This window comes from Euleptes europaea, chromosome 20, assembly GCF_029931775.1.
Source record: "Euleptes europaea isolate rEulEur1 chromosome 20, rEulEur1.hap1, whole genome shotgun sequence".
Taxonomy (NCBI): Eukaryota; Metazoa; Chordata; class Lepidosauria; order Squamata; family Sphaerodactylidae; genus Euleptes; species Euleptes europaea.
In genome coordinates, this window is record NC_079331.1 from 13,296,414 (window position 1) to 13,313,024 (window position 16,611).

General features: G+C 48.9%; 1 protein-coding gene across 1 annotated transcript; it reads left to right on the forward strand.

Moving 5' to 3' along the window:
* The first annotated feature begins 15 nt into the window (after positions 1–15).
* MTHFS (methenyltetrahydrofolate synthetase) lies at positions 16–13,812 on the forward strand. The gene is made up of 4 exons (XM_056866087.1): positions 16–44; positions 2,088–2,304; positions 6,341–6,605; positions 13,589–13,812. The coding sequence occupies exons 1-4, from the start codon at positions 16–18 to the stop codon at positions 13,810–13,812; spliced, it is 735 nt and encodes a 244-aa protein (XP_056722065.1).
* Positions 13,813–16,611: the final 2,799 nt, after the last annotated feature.

Consider the following 16,611-nt stretch of genomic DNA (forward strand, 5'->3'; position numbering starts at 1 on the left):
TCCTGCAAGAACAAGATGTGTCCACAAGATACGTCGTGGCAGCTGTTTGGGTTATCAGAAAACTGATTTCCATTTTTTTCATCTGAAATTTTATTTATATGTTATTTATTTGAGGGGGGTTATTATTTTGAAACCGTGTTTGTGTGTACAATTATCTGCTTGGGGATCACAATTCAAAAAGATTTCCCCCCCCCCCTATATTGCGTAGTATATTCATTCTTTTCCAAACAAAAATCAAATTGCAGTCTCCAGAAAATCCTTGGAGATCTGGGGATGGAGCCTGGGGAGGACAGGGACCGCAACGGGGTACAATGCCACAGAGTTAGGGCTGCCAGGTCCCCCCAGGCACTGGCAAGGAATGGGGAGGGGGGAGGGTTGCCAGTTCCAGGTTGGAAAACTCCTGGAGATTTGGGGGTGGCACCTGGGGAGGGCAGGGACCTCAGTGGGGCGCAATGCCATAGAGTCCACCCTCCAAAGCACGCATTTCCTCCAGGGAAACAGATCTCTGTAGTTTGGAGATGAGCTGAAATTCGGGGGGATCCCCAGGTCCCACTTGGAAGTCCCTAGACTTAACGGCACTTAGCACCACCAGATTTTCAAGATTTTCAAGGGGCTTGATTCTACATATGTGTGTGTGTGTTAAGTGCCGTCAAGTCGCTTCCGACTCATGGTGACCCTATGAATCAACGTCCTCCAAAGTGTCCTATCTTTGACAGCCTTGCTCAGATCTTGCAAATTGAGGGTTGAGGCTTCCTTTATTGAGTCCATCCATCTCTTGGTCGGTCTTCCTCTTTTCCTGCTGCCCTCAACTTTTCCTAGCATGACTGTCTTTTCCAGTGACTCTTGTCGTCTCATGATGTGACCAAAATACGACAGCCTCAGTTTAGTCATTTTAGCTTCTAGGGTCAGTTCAGGCTTGATTTGATCTAGAACCCACTGATTTGTTTTTTTGGCAGTCCACGGAATCCGTAACCCTCTCCTCCAGCACCACATTTCAAAGGAATCTACTTTCTTCCTATCAGCTTTCTTCACTGTCCAGCTTTCACACCCATACATAGTAATAGGGAATACGATGGCATGGGGGTGGAGTAGGGATCACTGGGTGTGCGTGTGGGGGGGAGGTAGTTGTGAATTCCCTGCATCGTGCAGGGGGTTGGACTAGATGACCCTGGTGGCCCCTTCCAACTTTATTCTTCTTCTGGGCATGGAGTAGGGGGTCCTGGGTGTGTGTGTGTGTGGGAGGTAGTTGTGAATTCCCTGCATTGTGCAGGGGGTTGGACTAGAGGACCCTGGTGGTCCCTTCCAACTCTATGATTCTTCTGGGTGTCGAGTAGGGGGTCCTGAGGGTGTGTGGGGGGGAGGTAGTTTTGAATTTCCTGCCTTGTGCAGGGGGTTGGACTAGATGACCCTGGTGGCCCCTTCCAACCCTATGATTCCTCTGGGCGTGGAGTAGGGGGTCACTGGGGGTGTGGGGGGGAGGTAGTTGTGCGTTCCCTGCCTCGTGCAGGGGGTCGGACTGGATGACCCTGGTGGCCCCTTCCAACTTTATTCTTCTTCTGGGCATGGAGTAGGGGGTCCTGTGTGTGTGTGTGTGTGTGGGAGGTAGTTGTGAATTCCCTGCATTGTGCAGGGGGTTGGACTAGATGACCCTGGTGGTCCCTTCCAACTCTATGATTCTTCTGGGCGTGGAGTAGGGGGTCACTGGAGGTGTGTGTGGGGGGCAGGTAGTTATGAATTCCCTGCATTGTGCAGGGGGTCGGACCAGATGACCCTGGTGGCCCCTTCCAACCCTATGATTCCTCTGGGCGTGGAGTAGGGGGTCACTGGGGGTGTGGGGGGGAGGTAGTTGTGAATTCCCTGCCTCGTGCAGGGGGTCGGACTAGATGACCCTGGTGGTCCCTTCCAACTCTTATCATTTGTCTGTGCGTGGAGTAGGGGTCACTGGGGGTGTGTGTGGGGGGGATAGTTGTAAGTTTCCTGCCTTGTGCAGGGGGTCGGACTAGATGACCTTGGGGGCCCCTTCCAACTGTACGGTTCCAAGGGCAGCTGGCGCTCGGAGGGGGCGGGCAGCGGCCCTTTCTCCCCAGCCCTCCCTCCCCGCGGGCCTGGGGGCGGCGATCTCCCTGCCCGCCTCTTGGGGAGGGGCCGGGCGGCCGGCCAGCGCGCCTGGAGAGGGGACCGGGCTGCGGCGCCATGGCTGCGCTGCAGGCGGCCAAGCGGGCTCTGCGCGCCGAGCTGAAGCGGCGCCTGGAGGCGCTGAGCGCGGCCGAGAAGCGCCGGCAGTCGCGGCTGCTGGGGGCGCAGGTGGGTGGCCGAGGGGCTCCCCCCTCCCGCGCGCCGGGAAACCCCCCCGATCCCCGGGGAAAGCCCCGCCGGGGGAGGGAGGGAAGGAGGGAAGGCGAGGCTTCTGCTCGGCGCGATGCACGCGCACGGACACGCCGCAGGATTGGGGGGGTTGCAAGGGGCCGCCAGGGTCATCTAGTCCGACCCTCTGCACAATGCAAGAAATTCACAACTACCTCCCCCCCCACACCCCCAGTGATCCCTACATGCCCAGAAGAATCATAGGGTTGGAAGGGTCCTCCAGGGTCATCTAGTCCAACTCCCTGCACGAGGCAGGACATTCACAACTACCTCCCCCCCACACACACCCAGAAGAATCATAGGGTTGCATGGGCCGCCAGGGTCATCTAGTCCGACCCCCTGCACAATGTAAGAAATTCACAACTACCTCCCCCCCACCCCCCAGTGATCCCTACATGCCCAGAAGAATCATAGGGTTGCAAGGGGCCGCCAGGGTCATCTAGTCCGACCCCCTGCATGAGGCAGGAAATTCACAACTACCTCCCCCCCCCACACACCCCCAGTGACCCCTATTCCACGCCCAGAAGAATCATAGGTTGCAAGGGGCCGCCAGGGTCATCTAGTCCGACCCCCTGCACAATGCAAGAAATTCACAACTACCTCCCCCCCCACACCCCCAGTGACCCCAACTCCACGCCCAGAAGAATCATAGGGTTGCAAGGGGTCACCAGGGTCATCTAGTCCAACCCTCTGCACAATGCAGGAAATTAACAACCACCTCCCTCTCCACACCCCCATTGACCCCCTACTCCATGCCCAGAAGATGGCCAAGTTGCCCTCCCTTTCATGAACTGCCAAGGTCATAGAATCCGCATTGCTGACAGATGGCCATCTAGCCTCTGCTTCAAAACCTCCAGAGAAGGAGAGCTCACCACCTCCCGAGGAAGCCTGTTCCACTGAGGAACCGCTCTGTTAGGAAATCCTCCCTAAGGTCTAGGTGGAAACTCTCTTGATTTAATTTCAACAAACCTAAACTCTGAGTGCACCTATAATAATTATAATAGGGGTAACATCCCTGGCCCTTGTGTGATTGGTGGGGTGATGTTGGAGAATTAGCCACGCGGCTAACCCACGCGTCCAACATATGGTGCTGGAGGAGAGTTTCACAGATACCCTGGACAGCCAAAAAGACACATCAAGGGATTCTGGAACAAATTAAGCCTGAACTGTCCCTAGAAGCTAAAATAACTAAACTGAGGTTATTGTACTTTGGTCACATTATGAGAATCTGGTGGACATTAGGTTTTACTGCCACCTAGTGGCTCAGAGCTGCACAACACGGCAAGATGCTAGAAACTGACCAGACTTGGATCTGTCTGTCTGTCTGTCTGTCTGTCTGTCTGTCTATCTGTCATCTACCCATCTATCTGTCATCTACCCATCTATCTGTCATCTATCTATCCATCTACCCATCTGTCTGTCATCTATCTATCCATCTATCTATCCATCTACCCATCTACCCATCTATCTGTCATCTATCCATGTATCCATGTATCCATCTATCCAGCCATCCAGCCATCCATCCATCCTCCTGCCCTGAGGTCAGCTAGCCACAAGAAAATTAAACACAGTAATCAATACAAGCAAAAAGGTAAAGCATAACAACATATGCAATCTGAACAACGTATGGCAGGGGTGTCAAACTCATTTGTTATGAGGGACGGAGACGACATAAATGTCACTTGGTTGGGCCGGGCCATGCCTCGCCAGCCCAGATCGGGACTGGGGGTGGGGTGGCTCCCTTGGCTGCTCATGGGCTGGATAAGAGCTCTCGTGAACACATGAAGCTGCCTTCTACTGAATCAGACCCTTGATCCATCAAAGTCAGTATTGTCTACTCAGACCTGCAGTGGCTCTCCAGGGTCTCAGGCAGAGGTCTTTCACATCACCTACCTGCCTAGTCCCTTTAACTGGAGATACCGGCGATTGAACCTGGGACCTTCTGCATGCCAAGCAGATGCTCTATCACTGAGCCACATACCCTTTCAAGGGGCCGGATCTGGCCTGCGGGCCTTATGTTTGACACCCCTGACGTATGGTATCTGAAGAAGTGAGCTGCGACTCACAAAAGCTCATACCCTGCCAGAAATTTTGTTAGTCTTTAAGGTTCTACTGGACTCTTGCTCTTTTCTACTGCAACATCTGCAATCATCATCACTATTAAAATCTTAAAACCTAACCTGCCTGAAAAAAGATGTCAACGATGCAAAGCAAGAGAGATGAAAAGGATGGGAAGGGTACCGAAATACCTGGAAACGGAAAGAGGCGACGGCGGGACGCAGAGATGATTTCCAGCACTTTTGTCTAAAGACTCATTTTCCAGGAGTCTTAAATTTGGAATTAGAGCAATTGCTCAGCATTGACCTAGCCTCCGGTGTTTAATTAGATCGCCGGGTGGTTTTTGCTTGCTTAATGTTTGCTTTCCTGATGGAAAGCCCTGCTGGGCGGCACGCTCTGATTCAGCAGTAATGGATGATACAGAAAGGCGACAAGTATATTCCCCCCCTTTTGCAAACATTGGTATAGTTTTCAGGCTCATTCACAGGGCGGCGCAGTTGGGGAAGCTTCCGTTGCATACTTCTTCCTCGTAGCCCCCGTGGGAACGGGAAGGTGAGTTTATAGACAAAAAACAGACCACGTTTAAAAGAAACAAAAGGCAAAAAGCAGAAGGAGAGAGCTTAATGTGGGGAAGGACAGGGATGCTTACACAAAACTTCAATGTATTTATTGATATCCTGCTTTTCCTGAGAGCCAGCATGGTGCAGTGGTTAAGAGCGGTGGTTTGGAGCGGTGAAGTCTGATCTGGAGGACCGGGTTTGATTCCCCACTCCTCCACATGAGCGGCAGAGGCTAATCTGGTGAACCAGGTTGGTTTCCTCACTCCTACACACGGAGCCAGCTGGGTGACCTTGGGCTAGTCACACTCACTCAGCCCCACCTTCCTCACCCAGGGTCTGTTGTGGGGAGGGGAAGGGAAGGTGTTTGTGAGCTGGTTGAGTCTTCCTTAAGTGGTAGAGAAAGTTGGCATATAAAAACCAACTCTTCTTCTTTCATTTCATCTTCACCATAACAGGAAGGTTAAACTGAGAGGGTGTGACTGGCCCAAGGTCACCCAACAAGCCTTCATAAGCTGGGAGCCAGTGTGGTGCAGTGGTTAAGAGCGGTGGTTTGGAGCGGTGGACTCTGATCTGGAGAACCGGGTTTGATTCCCCACTCCTCCACATGAGCGGCGGAGGCTAATCTGGTGAACTGGATTTGTTTCCCCACTCCTACACGTGAAAGCCAGCTGGGTGACCTTGGGCTAGTCATGGTTCTCTCAGCCCCAACTACATCACAGGGTGTCTATTGTGGGGAGGGGAAGGGAAGGCGATTGTAAGACGGTTTGATTCTTCCTTAAGTGGTAGAGAAAGTCGGCAATTAAAAACCAACTCTTCTTCTTCTTCCACGGCAGTGGGGATTCGAACTTGGATCTCCCAGATCCAAGTCCAGCCCTCTAACCACTACACCACGCATAAACAGAAAGGGGTGCCCTGCTGCATCAGACCAATAGTCCTTTTAGACCAGCATCCTGTTTCCTGCAGTGGCCAATGAAATGCCTCCATAGGCTCACAGGCAGGGGCACGGAAACCAAAGACCTTCCCTGTTCTTTCCCCACTAACAGACCTCTAGAGATCCGCTGCCTCCGAACGTGGGGTTTCCATTTAGCCATCTTGACTAATGGCCACGGATGGACTCAGCTTCTACAAATGTGTCTAGTCCCCTCTGAAACCCATCTAAATTAGCAACCCTGAATACATCCAGTGGCCATGAGTTCCAGAAGCTTCTTATGCATTACAGGTCACCTACAAGTTGGGGAGAGGGTTAAAGCCAAAGGTCTCGTGGAAAAGGCAAGCTTTAAATGAACACAGCAGGGTCCCCCCTCCCCAAAAAATAAGCTTTTCAGTCCACTAAACACACTCTCCTTTTCTCAAAGCAGCTGGTCGAGCATCCCAAATATCGAGCGTCCCGCCGAATCGCGATCTATCTGAGCATGCCGGATGAGGTCCAGACGGCAGAAATAATTAAGGACATTTTCCAGCAAGGCAAGGAGTGCTTCGTGCCACGGTACAAGCCTTGCGGCAACCACATGGACATGGTGAAGCTGGCGTCCTATGAAGAAATCGCTTCGCTCCCCTTAACCTCCTGGAACATCCATCAGCCTGCTGAGAGCGACGCCCGGGAAGATGCCTTGTCTGGGGCAGGTGAGTTGGGCTGTGTGCCCCATAGAGCGCTTCTGCGTGCCCAGTAGAGAGGGGAGAGCAAACACGTGCCACCCCTTTAAGGCGCGGTGTAGTGGTTAAGAGTGGTGGTTTGGAGCGGTGGACTCTAATTTGGGGAACCGGGTTTGATTCCCCACTCCTCCACATGAGCTGCAGACGCTAATCTGGTGAACCAGATTGGTTTTCCCACGCCGCCTCATGAAGCCTGCTGGGTGACCTTGAGCTAGTCACAGTTCTCTCTGAATTCTCCTAGCCCCACCTCCCTCACAAGGTGTCTGTTGTGGGGAGAGGAAGGGAGGGAGATTGTAAGATGGTTTGATTCTCCCTTAAGTGGTAGAGAAAGTCGGCATATAAAATCCTCCTCCTCCCATCCTTCCAAGGTTGTAAAATGATATGATGTCACCCCATGGGTCATTAAGGTCCCCGTGGGTCACCTTTTACCCTGTGTGTGTGTGTTAAGTGCCGTCAAGTCGCTTCCGACTCATGGCGACCCTGTGAATAAAAGTCCTCCAAAATGTCCTATCTTTGACAGCCTTGCTCAGATCTTGCAAATTGAAGGCTGTGGCTTCCTTTATTGAGTCCATCCATCTCTTGTTGGGTCTTCCTCTTTTCCTGCTGCCCTCAACTTTTCCTAGCATGACTGTCTTTTCCAGTGACTCTTGTCGTCTCATGACGTGACCAAGATACGATAGCCTCAGTTTAGTCATTTTAGCTTCTGGGGTCAGTTCAGGCTTGATTTGATCTAGAACCCACTGATTTGTTTTTTTGGCAGTCCAGGGTATCCGTAACACTCTCCTCCAACACCACATTTCAAAGGAATCTATTTTCTTCCTATCAGCTTTCTTCACTGTCCAGCCTTTTACCCTACTTTATCCTTTGACTGGAGACACCACAAGAAGGTATAATGAATAAGCGATGTGAATTCTAGGGGAATTAGGTGCATAGCTGATATTCACAGCTCTGGGGGAAAAAAACCCGCCCGCAGTAAATAACATTGTATTGGCCCTATTAAAGGATTTAAATAAGACATGCATTGAATGATAGAGGGAGATCACATGTTGGAAGCTGTGGCATTAAATATAACGACATAATGGGAAAACGGGGGGAAAATATGTTCCAAACATCATTGAAAAGTGATTGCCAGCACTATTAGATTTTCTTCCCTTCAGGGAAGGTTGATTAAAACTTAACAGTACAATTTATGGCCAAGTCTAGATATTAATTTAAAATATATTTTTATACGCTGGTTATAGGGAAAAAAAAGACCCTGGCATGAGACAAAATTGAAAATCAAGGCTTAGCTCTTAATGCAATTTATTTTTTAATGAAACGATTTAAAGTTGGGAAAGAACTTCTGCTCGGAGACAATGAGCCATGGTGCTTTGATAGACGAAGCCGGGAAGAATTTGGGGCTGGAGGGACATTAGTATTCTAGCAAAGGAGCTCCTTCCTTCCTTCCTGCCTTCCTTCCTTCCTGCCTTCCTGCCTGCGCCAGACATGACTGAAGCAGGCATTTATCAAACACAAGTCTTGAAGATAGGCAATTGAAAGAGAGGCAATCCCCTAATGAAAAGCCTGTTGAAGAGCTTGCCTTGTAAAGGTGGTCAGCAGCAGAACAGGGTGGAGCGAGGGAGGGAGGGCATTCCGAAAGCAGGGCGCCACCACCTAAAAGGCCCTGCCTGTCTTGCCTACAGGGCATGTAGAGAAGACTGCAATGTCCAGGCAGGAATTTAAGGCCATTCAAGGCAGTTTATAATCCCGAAACGGCGACAAAAATTAGGAGTAGGAGACACACCGGAAGATGGAGATAGAATCCAGCGAGATCTGAACACATGGGGAAAGTGGGTGGATTTGAACAAGGTGCAACTCAGTAAGGATAAATGCAGAATTCTGCAGCTGGGTAATGAAAATGAGAAACGCGCATTAAACAGGACTTCGCTGGCACCTTGGAGACAGACAGAATTTATCCCGGCCTCAGCTTCCATGACTCGGCAACTCTGCGAGCAAATTTGTGTCTACCTCACTGCAATGCAAATACTTCTGATGGCCGGCAGGTGTCAGTATTCTACAGATTTACCACCCAACAAAAAGCGTCCGTGTGGTTTGGTGTGATTTGAACCTTTGCTCAGTTGCTACAGCCACGTCTGGGCCAGATGAGAAGCTGCCAAGGAAGTCTTAAGGTGGGAGAAGAACAGGGCGGGAAGGTCAGGAAGGTCAGGATAATGTGAGACATTCTGGACCTTCAAATGTCGTTCATATAGGCCCTACTTGTGAGCAGAACCACACCCCCATGGCATTTTATGCATGGTGCTACACACACTCCGCCCCGTTGAGGGGGTATCCAATAAGTCTGAAATATTTTTTTTCAGCCACACTATTCTCTGCATCTGTGCTGCGACTTGGCTGTTACTCCAGATTAAGTGGAGGAGCCTTTGCTTGGCATGCAGAAGGTTGCAGGTTCAGTTCCCAGCGTCTCCAGTTAAAAGGGCAAGTAGGTGATGTGAAAGATCTCTCCCTGAGCCCCCGCAGAGCTCCTGCCAGTCTGAGTAGACAATACTGACCCCGACGGACCAAGGATCTCATTCGGTATAAGGCAGCTTAAATTGTAAAGTCTGAAGCTTCAGGGAAAAGGTTTAAAAAAAAAATAAAAAAAAATAAAGCAAGCAGAAAGGTGCTGTCAAATTCTGAAACTCTAAGCAGAGGCTGTGCAGAAAGCGGAAGTTGGCATACGGCTCAAATTCGGTTCTATTCGCCAAACAATTATTGTCCCGTATCCATCCTGAACCTGAGCAAATTAGGGCTGCCTTGGGGGGGAAGATCATAATTTTATATTTTTTATCAGACGGTGGTTCAGAAGGGCAAATGTGACGCGGGGAGATGAATGGATGCTGGAGGCGCTGACTTGGAGGAAGAGAGAGGGAAAGATCGCTCTCTTGCTCGCAGCCTGTCTGTAAATTCTGCTGATGGACCCATTTTCCATAAAGACCTCCCTATCGAAGGGCTCGAACTAGAGGGTTGCAACCAACCACGACAGCACGGGGAATGTTGTCGGCATTACGCTTGCTAGCCCATGTCACGTAGTGGTGGGGTCAGACAGGAATATGGGACGCCCCGGCTTCAAATGACCGCTGGCACGGTGTGGCGGTTAGAGCGTCAGGCAAGTATCTGGGAGACCTGGGTTCAAATCCATACTGGACACTCTTGTAAGGCAGCCATGAGTATTTGATTTGGATGTTTGACAATTTGTGGGATATTTGCGCGATGCAAATTTGGGTCACAAAGGGGCTTCTCATTTGCAGGCGGAGGATTTATTTCCAGAGGGGATTGCCATTTTATGTTCAAAGTCCTTTTTCAATATTTATGCAGAAAGCTATTTATTCAAGGCGATGTTCACACATTATTTAGTAGGGAAATCTCGTTAATTTCAGTTTGCCCAGTAACTGTACCTTGCTTTTTGTCACCCGTTCTAGAATTTCAGGCACATTGGATTTATTAAAAAAAAAAAACCAATGTATTTCAGATTATCCTGAGGATAACAGGGCTGCCCCCTTAACATTTTCTGATGGCATTTCTTCAAAGTCTGGATTTTCCCACCCCAAAGACCCGGCTGAATCTGCCAATGCAATCAATACGACTGGAAGGCAGCCGGTATTAATACATTTGACAAGAGTCAGTCAAGTGACCAAAGCTAAATTTTAAAACGGAAAGCTTCCTGAGGTATTTCCAGCATTAGGTTGGGAACGATCCAGGAATGTATGATGGCTAGTGGGTTGGACTAGGACCGGGGAGAAGTGGATTCAAATCCAGTGTGGTGTAGTGGTAGGGTTGTCAACCTCCAGGTACTAGCTGGAGATCTCCTGCTATTACAACTGATCTCTAGCCGATAGAGATCAGTTCACCTGGAGCAAATGGCCGCTTTGGCAATTGGACTCTATGGCATTGGGCTCTATGGACTCCCTCCCCTCTCCAACCTTGCCCTTCTCAGGCTCTGCCCCCCAAAAACCTTCCGCTGGTGGCAAAGAGGGATCTGACAACCCTATTTAGTGGCTAAGAGTATCGTACTAGTATCAGGGAGACCCAGGTTCGAATCCCTGCTCAAGCCATGGAAGCTTGCTGGGTAACCTTGGGCCATTTACTTATTTATTCATCTTCATTTATACCCCACCTTTCTTCCCCCTGGGGACCCAAAGCGTATTACATCATTCTCGTCTCTGTTTTATCCTCACAACAGCTGTGTGAGGTAGGCCAGGCTGAGAATGAGCGATTGGCCCAAGGTAACCTGCATCGTTCTCCTCTCCTGCCTTATCCTCACAGCCCCCCTGTGAGGTAGGCTGGACAGAGAGGCCCAGGGCCACCCAGTGAGCTTCCATGGTAGAGTGGGGATTTGAACCCGGGTCTCTCTGATCCTAGCCCGACTTTCTAACCACCACACCACACTCTTTTACGCTGACTCACCTTCCAGTCTCTGCTGTCTTTCCTCTCCCAGCATGGTGTAGTGGTTAAGAGTGGTGGTTTGGAGCGGTGGACTCTAATCTGAAGAACCGGGTTGGATCCCCCGCTCCTCCATGTGGAGCCAGCTGGGTGACCTTGGGCTAGTCACAGTTCTCTTAGAGCTCTCTCAGCCCCACCTACCTCACAGGGTGTCTGTTGGGAGGGGAAGGCGATTGTGAGCTGGTTTGATTCTTCCCTAAGTGGCAGAGAAAGTCGGCATATAAAAACCAACCTTCTTCTTCCCCCTCCCCAAAAGAAACACCAGCATCAACAGAGAAACGAGTCCCGGAGAGATACCAGGACAAAGTAATTTTGCCTAGACATTGCCATTTATTGACCGGGGCTGCCTTTTTAGCGTGACTTTTGCCTTGGCCTCCAACGTAATTACTCACAAGATCTGCCACTGAGAATGTTTAGGCCATAGGACATTTAGGGAACAGTTCATCTGGACCCCATTCCGGCTGGAGAAAGAATTTATTTATGTTTGCTTGTTCTCTTTTTTTAAAAAAATCTGATAAAAAAAAAATACTCCGAACTCTTGGCAGGAGCTGCGAAGAAGCCCTTGCGGCAATGACACGTACAATACCCATCCGACCACACTGATGCTGATATACAAATAAATTGCATCTCCCAGCCAGAAGCCCGAAATAATTAAGTGGAAGGGAACAATTTACTTCAGACTAGAGACATTAAACAAAGAAGGGGAGAAGGAGGGGGGTTAAGATAATTCCTGCCTGTTTTCCTTGAAGATCATTTTCCTTTAGGATTCCTTTAAGCTTGGAGAGACCCGTTTTGGCCAGCGCTATAATTAAGACAGAGCCAGCGTGGTAAAGGGGTTGGTGGACTCTAATCTGGAGAACCGGGTTCGATTCCCCACTCCTCCGCATGAAGCCTGCTGGGTGACCTTGGGCCAGTCACAGTTCTCTCCGAACTCTCTCAGCCCACGCAGAGGCAGGCAACGGCAACCCACCTCCGAACGTCAAGTCACAGCTGACTTACGGCGTCCCTGGTGGGGTTTTCAAGGCAAGAGACGTGCAGAGGTGGTTTGCCATTGCCTGCCTCCGCGTCACGCCCCTGGTACTCCTTGGAGGTCTCCCATCCAAATACTAGCCAGGGTCAGGGCTCAGAGTGTGTGATCGGCCCAAGGTCACCCAGCAAGCTTCCATGGTGCAAGTGGGGATTCGAACCTGGGTTGCCCAGGTTCTTAACCACTAGACCACTCTGGCTCTCTACGTGATTGATTAGATCAGATTATTCTGATCTTTGGAAAAGCCTCTCTCAAAGGGCTCTAGAAAGAGTTTCTCTGGCTTGTAATATTTCAATTGCCCACACATTCTTTCAAGCACATATTTTTGCAGACATAGGGGCTAGAAACTGGATTGTCTCCTTTTTAAAGCCGAGGTTCTTTAAGAGGCTGAGTTCTACACTGAATACTACCCTTTGCAGAATTGAGGCATACAGTTCCGGACGCTTCCATCTCTTTTGCATTTGTATGGCTTTGTCTTTAAATCTATCTATCTATCTATCTATCTATCTATCTGTCTGTCTGTCTGTCTGTCTGTCTGTGTCTATCTATCTATCGATATAGATATATAGATAGATATAGATACACACACACACACACACATTGTTGTTCCTTCTTCACCCCCAGAGAAAAACTTCTTGAAGTTTCCTTTGCAAAAAATAAAAATAGAAGCGCAGGCAATGATGAGGCTTGTTCCAAAGGGGTGCACAACCATCGCGGGCTCATTTGTTTCAAAGTTCCCCTTGGCGATTCCCACTCCGTAGCTGTCCAAAAATAGCAAATCAGCACGTTGGTTGCCTTTAAGCTTGGCAGCCCTTCAGGACGGCAGCCGGTCCCCCTTGTTCCGCCTGGCAGAAGCATGAAACAATTTCCGAAAAAGCAAGATGGCCCTGCCAGTCGCCAAGCATGAGACGTTGGCCGTTGATGCCTGGGAGTTTTACCTGGGGCTCGAGGGTCGCTCGTCCCACACTTTTCTGCAGCGAATGCTAAAAAAAGCTACGCACCAGCACAACCAGCCTTGAAAACGCTGCTTCGTAATTGGCTGTAGTGCTTACTGTGAGAAAAACATCCGGTTCCCTTCTTCCCCTCCCCACGCGGAAACCCAAGCACCATGTTTAAAAGCAATCCATGAGCTCTTTTAAAGGAATGGAATGGGGGGATCTAAGTGTTGTTTTAAAACCTCTTTTTGATGTGACAAAGAACTGGAAGATGTAAAATCAGGAAGCATTTGAGTCCCCGTCCCCTGAAACTCTGCTTTGTAACTGGCTGTAGCACCTTGGTATTCCTCAGAGGTCTCTCATCCAAGTACTAGCCAGGGTTGACCCTGCTTAGCTTCTGAGATCTGAGGAGATCAGGCTAGCCTGCGCTATCCAGGTCAGAGCATATGTATGTATATATGTACGTGTATATATATATGTGTGTGTGTGTGTGTTTTTTCCCCCTTCAACAGATGGTCTCGATCTCATCCTAATTCCAGGACTGGGCTTTGACAAAACCGGCAACAGACTCGGAAGAGGAAAAGGGTACTACGACACGTACCTCGAAAGGTGTACCCGCCACCCCAAAGGAAAACCTTACACCATCGCCCTAGCTTTCAAAGAACAAATCTGTGATGTGGTCCCCATGTCTGAAAATGACATAAAAGTCAATGAAATCCTGTTTGAACCCAACTAGACCGTGACTTCGGTGGCTCGGATAGCCAGGCGAGGGAACCCAGAATGAGTCTTGCAAATGCCTACACCCCTGTTGGACTGCTCAGTTTTGCGCCTTCCCCATGGGATATAAAGTGATCTGAGCCGGCCACCACAGATGTGGTGCGATGTCACCCCAAACTGCGGTGGAGTCAGCTCACACATTCAACCAACAGGTGTTGAGTGGGCTAACATCTGGGTTGAGAGACCGCACCGCAAAAGAGGAAGACCACCATTCGAATTTGTCCTCCGCCGCCAACTCGCCAAGTGGCCTTCAGCAAACTGCTAGTATTCAGCCTCTCTTCTTTCCCCTTTCTGCAATATGAGGATAATCATGCTGACCTACCTTACAGGGTTGTTGTAAAGGATACTGAGATGGTGTCTGTGAAGTGCTTTGCGCACTAACACCTTATGCAAGTTTGAAGAATGTTTCTGGTCAATTATCCCAGCCCTTTCCCATTCAGTGCCTTATCATATTAGGGTCCGGTCAGACTCTCTAAAACAGCCTGCAATCATTCAGCAAATCGAATAAATAAATACACTGGCGTGTTCCAAAACACAGTTTGGAAATTACTGAATTATACAGACCATCTAACTTTCTTCAAAAACACTGTTTATTCAGGAAGTACAGGAAGTACATAGAATCATAGAATTGAATCATAGCGTTGGAAGGGACCACCAGGGTCATCTAGTCCAACCCCCTGCACAATGCAGGGAATTCACAACTACCTCCCTGAAGAGCTGTGCTGGTCTTTGACTATTTTTTTTTTTAATAAAGATTGATTGATACACAACTACCTCCCCCGCCACACACACAGTGACCCCTACTCCATGCCCAGAAGATGGCCAAGAGGCCCTCCCTCTCAAGACCTGCCTAAGGTAATAGAATCAGCATTGCTGACAGATGGCCATCTAGCCTCTGCTTAAAACACCTCCAAGGAAGGAGAGCTCACCGCCTCCCAAGGAAGCCTGTTCCACTGAGGTACCGCTCTAACTTAGAAAATTCTTCCTAATGTCTAGATGGAAATTCTTCTGATTTAATTTCAACCCGCTGGTTCTGGTCCGACCTTCTGGGGCAACAGAAAACAACTCGGCACCCTCCTCTATATGACAGCCCTTCAAGTGCTTGAAGATGGTTATCATATCTCAGTCTTCTCTTCAGGCTAAACATACCCAGCTCCTTCAACCTTTCCTCATAGGACTTGGTCCATTTCTAAAGTAAGTCGTTCAGCGAGAGGATCTGAAAATCAGGATCTGAGATTGGCTTATGAACCATCTTAAAATCATAGGTATAGTTTTGTATGCTGCCGGAACGTGGTCATCCTGGCTTAATGCTGGTTTGTCGTCTGGTGACGCTTTCCCATGATGTAGGGGCTGGGTTTAATGATACGAGCATTAGCTGTGTTAAACCAGAATTTCAGTGAATGTCTGCAATTCGAATCCTGGTTTCATAAAACTAACCCTAGTTAATCCAGGGTTTCCTGTTATGTTTGGTTCTTCTGAAATAACAACGCGGCATTTAGACTGGCAAGTTTTCTTTTTCGATGGGAAATCTCTTCCTCCTGCTGTAAAATCTTGCTATAAAGGAGAAGTCCCGTTTAAGAAGAAAAATTATGAGGGCCGTCAGTCCCACAGAAGGAAGTTTAACGTATTTAGGGTTTCTTTTCACAGTTACATTTTTACTGACTTTTATTGCGCAATAAAGGCACCTTTTCAAAACTTATAAAATAAAAAAGATAACAGTCTTTTACACAAATGAAATTGATCTAAGGGTGGCCAACCTCTTTTGTGTATAGATTTAAGGGCTGTGTTTGGCCTAAAATGTCTTGGGGAGGGGTTCTCAGATACATTTGTCTCTCCACCTCTTTTTTGCCATCAAGTCCCAGCTGACTGATGGAGACCCCGTAGGGATTCTTACTGGCGAGACGTAATGCCTTAGACTCAGCCGAGACACAAGGGCGATACAATAGAATTATCGCAGAAGAACGCAAATGCCCATTTTGTCCGGATCAAGTAGATTCCCTGGCCCACATTGTTTTATCATGTCCACAAAATAATATTGCACGAAATAAATATATCACTCCTTGGATAAAACAGTTAAAGACGCTTTCTGAGAAGCGGATACTGCGTTCCTATGTTTTTCTTCCTTAACTAAGGAAGAAGATTAACTAAGTATTAACTAAGTATTGGGAGGGGCTATGGCTCAGTGGCAGAGCCTCTGCTTGGCATGCAGAAGGTCCCAGGTTCAATCCCCGGCATCTCCAGTTAAAGGGACTAGGCAAGTAGGTGATGTGAAAGACCTGAGACCCTGGAGAGCTGCTGCCGGTCTGAGTAGACAATACTGACTCTGATGGACCAAGGGTCTGGTTTCATATGTTCATGTGTTCATCTGCTGTCAAGTAGATGGGTCAATTGTGTGAGAAATATGGCAACTTTTCTCTTGATAGTATCAAGGGAAAAAAATTAAATTTCATTTCCCCCCTTTTAAAAGCATGAAATAGTAGATGAATACCCAATGGCTGTTAAATCTAAAGAAAGGAAGAACTGTCCCAGGACTTCTCGAAAGCAGAGCAAATTCATCTGCCATCAACTGACAGGTACTGCCTGTTATTGTTCATCTCCCCAAAAGGTGTCGTTGGTGATGTGCGGGCTGATAATTATTTTGACAGATGCCGTACAAGGGATTGGCCAGGGCGCAACCTTCGATATTGTGAGGCCCTCTGGTAATTGCTCGGATGAACCGAGAACTAATTGGAATACATTCTGCATCCCCAACGTAGAT